This window comes from Lepisosteus platostomus, chromosome 9 (assembly GCF_059453375.1).
Source record: "Lepisosteus platostomus isolate fLepPlt1 chromosome 9, fLepPlt1.hap1, whole genome shotgun sequence".
Lineage (NCBI taxonomy): Eukaryota > Metazoa > Chordata > Actinopteri > Semionotiformes > Lepisosteidae > Lepisosteus > Lepisosteus platostomus.
The window spans coordinates 58,002,559-58,010,957 of NC_142619.1; the positions used below are offsets into that span (position 1 = coordinate 58,002,559).

Sequence of the window (8,399 nt, forward strand, 5' to 3'; positions counted from 1 at the left end):
CCTTGAGAGATGGACTTAAGTTTTGTTGATGGCCTGAAAATATCAGCTTGTGTTTCTTCTTGAGTACAGTGGGTAAAAGAGATTTTTTTTAAAGTGCTTCCACTTAAAAGACTAAAATTCCTCAACTTAAATATTCCTTTAATACATCAGCCTTTTCTCTTCCCTCATTTAAAACTTTCCGTTCCCTCAGAGCCAGTTAATTTTCTGTTGTCATGCTAGAAAAATAAACATTTACATTCAGCCTCAATTCCATTTTTCATTTCCATCTCTCTCCTGACATTTCTAAAATCTTTTCTTCACCCGGTCACACTGTCCTTACATTCCTTTTCTCAACCGCATCCCATTCTCCTCTGAACATTTTATAAAGTGCACTTATCCTCTCAGAAGTTTTCTAGTTTTATCTGCGAGAGACTGCCACCAATACTTTGGCTCCTGTAAACAAAAACAGTTTCAGAGCAAGTATATCTCGCAATTTTTTCAGATGGGGGTAAGGAATTCTCAGATTTCTCTTCTAGACCTTTTTTTTGGTCAAATGTCTAAAACTTAAGTACCCTTAATTCGATTGGCATGTTATTTATATGCTGTCAAGGAACGATTTTGGTGTTTTTCAAGTATATAGCAACTATATTGCACTGCCTGAGTAGGCTATACACTGTGATGCTGAGGGACAGAAAGACTGTAGATGCTTACAATTAACTAAACCATATATATCTTAAGCTTAAATCTTTCAGATAACCACAACAATTTTGTAACAGCTCAATGAACTTGAAGTGCACTCGAACCAGTCAGATCAAATCAGGAAAATCAGTATTTTGGCCAGTGTTCGTATTTAAAGGAGGGATCAGATAAATATTTACTTGGCTGCCTTTAATCTAAAATGACTTGCACATGTATCCATTCATACAGCAGAGTATAATACTGAAGTATTTTGGGTGAAATAGCTTAATAAATAGTCCAACAGCAGTGTCTTGAATCATATTTGAAGCTACAATGTGAATTTCACCATCTAGACCTCTAGACACTGCTACATATATATATATAATAAATAAACAATCCACCGTTGTGTAGTAAAGAATCACATTGCAGAGCTCAGCCAAGTCATTTATGTATAAGCACGTGTTGGTAATCATTTACTACCACTTTGTGAGATCTCACTGAACTGCAGTCACACATTTCACACAAAATCACGTAAGTTGCTTTGGAAAGTGATCAGATATTTTTCTGAATTCACATATGTCATCATAACAAGAGGTGGCTCATAACTTGAGGTATTCCATTCATTTCGTATATAAAATAGGATTTTGCACAGGAATGAGAAATAATAATAGTTCAAAGAAGGTCAGTAGCACTAATTCCATGTTATGTACAGTACATTACAGAAGAATTAGAAGGAAATTATAAGTTTCCTTATAATATTTTAAAATATCCTAGCTTCATTGTTTGTGGTTCCAATGTTGTGTGCCTTTTAACAGCTGTTAAATGAGTGTCAAATGAATGTTCTTGTTACTTTCATGACCTAGAGAATGGACATATTTTCAAAGGATCTTCAGGACAGCACTCAAAATCATTTGCAAAACATACTGTAAAGCAATTAGAACTGCAGTTTTTATTCGAGGACTTCAAACATCTTCACAGACAGCACAAAGTCACCATTTCTTGAATGTCAGCTGTGTTCAAGACTATCTGTCTCTGGGAGGGTCAGTCTTTCTACGTCGCCTGTGGTACCTGAGAGGAAATAAAAATAAATTTCAGAAATTGGTCTCTGTGCAATATCTCACTCAGCAGCTACACCATGAATCTGTTTGTCAGAATTAATCCATCAAAGTAAATCACTTAATCTGACTGAACTGAGTTAAAAACAAATTTGAGGAATAGGTCTAGTTTATCACTTTCTCCATCCAAGTTAAAATATACATTTTGTGGAACTGGGCCCTTCAAATAAAAAGGTTGGACTGCCACACAATTTTTCTACTCAAATTTTCATACCACAGGCAGACGCAAAAACCACAACACTTAAATGTGCAGTTTTGTGTACTTTATTAACTGGAAGAAATAAATAATTCTACATATAAAAATTAAAATTACTCTGAAAAACATGGGAACCTACATTAGAGATAATCTTTTGTGTAAAAATTAATAGTTTATAAAAATAAACAATATAGTATTATACTGACATGCAATTACATCATGTAATTTATCAGAAATTGCCACACCCCCATAAGGCATACAGATGTATAGGTTGTGATCTACTATGATCTACTTTGTTGCATACTGTACATTTTAACCTTAATTCTGCAACCATATCACACTAACAGCACACAGCAATAAAAAACTAAAACAGCATGCAATTCTTTTCAGGCCTTTACAGGATATTGTACTTACTGTCCTACTGGGTACCAGCGGTGTTTAGTGGTGTAGAACATCTTGCTCAGCTCTTCAATGGTGGGCGCCTGTTTATTTCCCAAAACTTCTTTATTCAAGTGAGCCTTCAGAACCTGATCATGTGTTTCCTCAGATCTGTTCAGGGGGTCTGGTTGAGGGATAGGCTAGACCAGGAATAATAAACAATGATGTTTTGTGAAGAGCAAAATCCGCTTAAATTGCACTGGGAGGTACTCATTTTCACAACCCGTTCTTATTAAAAGAAAAAGAGCTAGACACACATCGTGCTCTAGACCAACAAATGCAACAGTGTGGCCATTTCCCAAATGATTTTTATCTAGATTCCATTCCATAAGTGTTGAGAAGAAGCTAATGTTGCAAAATAACGTTCCAACAGGCCATAGTTGTGTGTTACAATATACAAGGAGCATTTCTTTTCCACCCTGGCTAAAACTGGTAACTCGCAGACCAGCCCCAGAACAATGATCTCAGGAAAGGAGTGAGAGACCACGTTTCACTTTCACTACTAGAGCTGCTTCCTGTGGTACCGGCCTTCTAATGCTGAAGACTGGGCATCAGCGGATTGCAAGAAGCTGCACTTTGCATTGCATGACTCCGGGGTGCTATTAATTTTAAATTTAAATTTAATACCAAATTTAAGTCATGCCTGGAAATGTTCTATAATTGAAATGAGCTTACCACTCGATGCAAGAAAATTTAACAAAACCAAATGACATGACAGGCACCCGCAAACCTAGGACCATGGTAAGATCCACTACCAAAAGCGACCTCGCGCCAATGGCGATACGGTGCTTAAATAGAATTCACTCACTTGATGATGTTACTTAATTTAACCGTCAGCTGTATACAAGGTTACATTCAAAACTGTCAATTAACTTTAGAAGAAAAATATCAATCAGCATAATCAATCAAGACACAGAAATCACAACAGTAAGGAATACGATCTAAAAGTAAATGCTACAATGTGGGTCTTGATATTGTGGTGGAAGGCGATCAGAGATGGTGCTGTCCTACAGTAAGTGCATAAGACACAAATGCACCTAGAAAAACACCAAGCTGGTGCTCTGACTGCATCTGAAAACCTTCTGTTGCAATCTGCCTGTAACGCAATTTGCTATTATGATGAAGATGATGTCCTGCAGGGTGTACCTGGGTGTGTTCGTAGGGGACGTCCACTGCAGGGTGGTAACACACTATGGTTCTGCCATCTGATGTCAAGGCAAGGTCCACTTTGCTGTGAGCAATGGAATAAAAAAAATAAATAAATGTGACACTTAAACTATTCCCGCCAGCAGCCATATCACCCTGCAACTCACAAATGGCAGCCACCTGAAGCTCAGCAGGTGTGAGCCTGGTCAGTACCTGGAGCGGAGACCTCTTGGGAAAAACTAAGGTTGCTGCTGGAAGAGGCGTTAGTGGGGCCAGTAGGGGGCGCTCACCGTGCGGTCTGTGTGGGTCCTAATGCCCCAGTATATATTTAGTTAAAAATCACAGGGTGTTTCTTGAACTCAGTAGGGGTATTACCCTGGCGTCCTGGCCAAATTTCCCAATGGTCTTTCCCAATCATGGTCTCCTAATAATGCCCATCTCTGAACTGGCTTCATCACTCTGCTCTCCTCCCCACTGAGAGCTGGTGTGTGGGGAGTGTACTGGAGCACTCTAGCTGCCATCGCATCATCCTGGTGGGGCTACACACCACTGGTGGAGGGGAGTCCCCACTATCTGTAAAGCGCTTTGAATGGAATGTCCAGAAAAGCACTATGTAAGTGTAAGGAATTCTATTATTACTATTATTATCATTGAAAAGTTACAGCATGAAGATTCAGCCTTCACCTGCACATTCCACAGGCAAAAGAATTTTAAAAAATAAAGCATCTGGTTACTTCTGTGTTGTTTCTTCCAATCTCTGTAATGCACTCTAGGATACAGTGATGACTAGCAGCATGCAAAAGCACTTTAACACCACAATTATACCTAATTTAATGTCTAAATTAAATGTTTTTAGCCATTGTAAAAAAAACTAAGCACATATGACTGGGCTCTAGTAATGTACTGAATTCCCGTCTTGATACATATCTACTCATGTCATGTACAAATGACACTTTTTGTGGAAGATATAGACTACAGTAAGTTTTCACTTCTCCACCCAATTTGAGATTTAGTGGTGCTACTGGTGGTTTAGTAGTGTCCAGGTACACTTGAAAAGGAGATGAAGTGGATTCCCACCAATGTTGAAGCACAAGCAGCAAATTGGTATCTTCTGAACATAAGTTATAAGTATAAGTATAAAGCTGAAAAATATCATCAAATACAGTGGAGTTAAGTGCAAACCTTTCGAGATTCTCAGCAAAATATGAAAATACATTCTATATTTTACAGGAAACTAGTGCAGTGATTGCATCATGGGTGACTTGAATAGAAAGATTTTGAATGCGCTACTAGTTTGTACAAACCAAAGTCATTCGATTGGTTTTCAGAGATGCCAGGAAGCAGAGTATTGCCAAATCCTATGAAAAACAAAGGTGTGGACAGGTTTCTCAACCTCTGAGAAATGTGCGAGATTTGATAGAGGGAAATATTATATAGAGGGGAAACATATGCTCAGCACTCAGAATGTCAGGTTCAAAGCTTAAAGCAGAATGAAAAAACGCACCAAAAAACAGTAAAATCAAGATTCTGACACTGAGCACCACTCATACCGTCAATTTTATTTGTATTCAATTTAGTAAAATGCTGCTACATCTAGGAATCCATGTCTTGGTAAAGAGTTATAACCAACGGCATCAGTAGTTGTGCATCGTACTCCACAATGTGGCAAATTTGTATAATAAGAATTCTCACCAATGCCAAATTTACGACATATCTATACAATGATCAAGGAACACAAATTGTCCCCTATCGCCAAGATAAATCTCAAGTAGGTGGCTGCATCAGCTTGCATAGGCTGCTAGAAACAGGTAAAAGTGTATTCCATGCTGAAAGGAAAAGAAAAGAGACACAGCACTTCAGCTGAGGAAGGCTGCACAAACCTTTACCTGTTCCAATAAAGCTTAAGCCAACAGAGGACAGTGTCAGCAATGCAAACTGTATCTTTTAAGACATTCCAGGAGGATGTCGTGATCAAATTCTGATTACGTCACATCAGAATGGCAAAGGAAACAGAAACCACAATCACTAACAGAGGAATTTCAACCCAAGCTGAATATGTTTCTATCCTGCGAGCTGGGGAAAAACACAAACTGAAAGGCATATATAACTTAATTCTGGACAGACGCTTTTATAAGTAAGTGGCCACAACATGCTCCAGAGCCTTTTGCACAGAAGAAAGATTTGAAGGTACCTTAAGTTTTCCAAAAACCTAAATTCAGTTTTGAACACCTGTGACATAAATGGAAGCAAAATATGAATGTGACTAAATTTAATGACTCAAAAGTTCAGGCAAGATGGTCCTTTACATAGAAATTAATGTCTTTACAGTAAACTTACCAACTGTAGTCTTCTGAAAAGATGCTGTGTGTGGATTTGGGATGAGTGCACTTTAGATTTATAGCTGCGGAACACAAAGGTAATTCTGTGTCAAATCAGCAAAAACATCAGCATCAAGATCATCATATGTTGTGTAGCATAAGTTGGAGGTCAGGTATAAAACAGTATGAAAAAGTTCAATAAATTTGCTGGGATACACTCCAGTTAGTTTGGATTTGTTGAGGAGGGTGCATATACTTTAATTCTAACTACTTTGGAGTAATTTTCAGAATTGAAACTTGTACAATGTTAACAGTTTTATAGGTTCTTCTGTAGAGAGGGTTACATGGAACGCCTGTAAATTTAGTGCAAACTAAATACATACTTGCATATTTTTATAAATGCTGGAATTAAAATGGAAAGAAATATACAACTGTCAATTCCTTGAGTGACTTTTAGTTGTTCCTCTTAAAGGAAAAATAACATTTAAATCAGATAGAATCATTGTCAAATTATGTAGACGTGCTTATGATTTTCTGTTTTCAGCTCTACTGTCTACCTGCTCAACTGTCTGAATTAATGACCCTTAAAAAGGCTTTAGGATTAAACTATCAATATAATCAGTACATAATACACATTGCCACATCTTTGAAGGGGTGAAGATGACATTTGAATGTCTACAAAAGTAGTGTATAATATGAGCAAATGAGTTTAGAACTAGAGAAACCATAATAACATCTAAAATCATAAAATGTGAACAGTTCCTATGTGAAAGTGTTTTGTTACAGGGCTACAGAGGTAACTATCTATTTATCTTTGCCGTTGCCGGAGATGTGAAAAAAGAATTCCAATCTATGTATTTTGTCTTTTAAAACCCAGTTAACATAAAACGCAAACTATGAAATGAACTAGATTAATGGAGAAAGTGAGGTATGCCTGGATTGGAATACACCCTTACTTCCCATATAATCCAATATGTGATACTTGCAAACTACATTTAAACGCACCAATGACAAGATCATTAAAGCCTGAAACTGTGGCTGTAATTACAGTAACACCCTTAATTTACGTCGATGAGACTTCGAATTTACTCTCTACGTTAACCGTCGCTCTACACTGATCACCATGTTAGAGCAGTCGGTGTCGTGAAGGACAGTGTCAAGCCTGATCATTTAAAATTGTCCGACAAAGATGGTCTCCTTTTAGTTCAATTCTAATGACAAGATTTTACATATTTATTTTTTTTACATAACGAAATGAAATACGTTCTAACTATACATTTAGTGTAAAAGGAAATCTCAACAATACACTCTCTACAACTACACATCGAATATAACCCTAACCTTGTTGGTTAGACATAAAATGAAGCGCTGATTCAAAATTATCACCAACCTTGAAAACCCTTTGGTTTTGCAAAGCACAGTAGTCGTCCGTATAAACAGCTTAACCTGAACGCTTGTCCCGCCGCCATGCTGGTCGAATAAGTAATATGTTCAACGTCAAAAACGCTCCGTATAGGAAACAAAGGATATACACATTGTGATCCGTTTGAACGGGATAATAGTGCGTTACCGGACCCGTGGCAATATAATTGTTAATTGAAGCAATCGGAACACAATCATAAAAAAAATCGAGGAACTCTTTCAAATGTACTACTTCTACTAGTCTCAACACGCCATTGCAGTAACCCTTCAGACTGAGGGTTGCAAATTGTATTTTTAAAATCTTTTGCAATCTGTAAAAATGTGTCAATAACTTGAAAGAGACCGATATCCACTGAGACATAATACATATCTATAAAGAAAATTGCACTGTTCTCATATGTGTATGTAAATAGATTATTCCGGAGAAACCTTATTACTCAATACTAATGTATAGCTAACTGTTCATTAGGATAATAGTTCATTAGGAATGTGCCCTTTGTAACCCATAAACTAAGGCTTTATCACTATTGCTTTTTGCAGCCAGCACTGGAGTATTCAAACACTCAAAAGCCTTGTCCAGTTACCTATTAATTCTGGTTCTGGGATCCATTCACCTGTGGCCATTGGTACCAGCTGAGCCCTCAGTTACAGACTTGACCTCTTAAAACTAGTAACACAGTAATAGAAATAGTAATACAATCGATTAGAATTCTTTGTTTTCGGCTCTTAAAAGATTATAGTTTTCCTTCCTCTGTTGTATTTTATCAAGTAATGTCCCGTTTTAAAACGGAAAATAAACTTTCCAAAGGGCAAAGAGTACAGCTGGAACAAAACCCAGCGGGTGTGTGGGCATCACCAGGATCAGGACAGGAGACCCCCAGCTCTACATGATGCTTGTACCTACTGGCACGTCACTAATGTGATTTAATTATTTGTTTATGCAATTATTCTTTACTTCAAGTTTTAGAATGCCACTGTTACAGGATTAATTCGGATATTCCTCGCCTCTCAGCACCTTAAACTAGAACTTGGCATTTGTACATGTGAATTAAGCAGAACACGACACAACAAAAGATCAATTGTGACATAGAAGAGAATTTATGACAT

The 8,399-nt window shown here is 37.4% G+C and overlaps 1 protein-coding gene across 1 annotated transcript; it reads right to left on the reverse strand.

Moving 5' to 3' along the window:
* Positions 1–1,587: 1,587 nt before the first annotated feature.
* Positions 1,588–7,419, reverse strand: mrpl42 (mitochondrial ribosomal protein L42). Its single transcript, XM_088645839.1, has 5 exons — positions 7,261–7,419; positions 5,890–5,953; positions 3,553–3,637; positions 2,383–2,546; positions 1,588–1,725 (listed from the first exon to the last, which is right to left on the reverse strand). Exons 1-5 carry the CDS (start codon positions 7,337–7,339, stop codon positions 1,680–1,682), a joined length of 438 nt encoding a protein of 145 aa, XP_088501965.1. The 5' UTR covers positions 7,340–7,419; the 3' UTR covers positions 1,588–1,679.
* Positions 7,420–8,399: the final 980 nt, after the last annotated feature.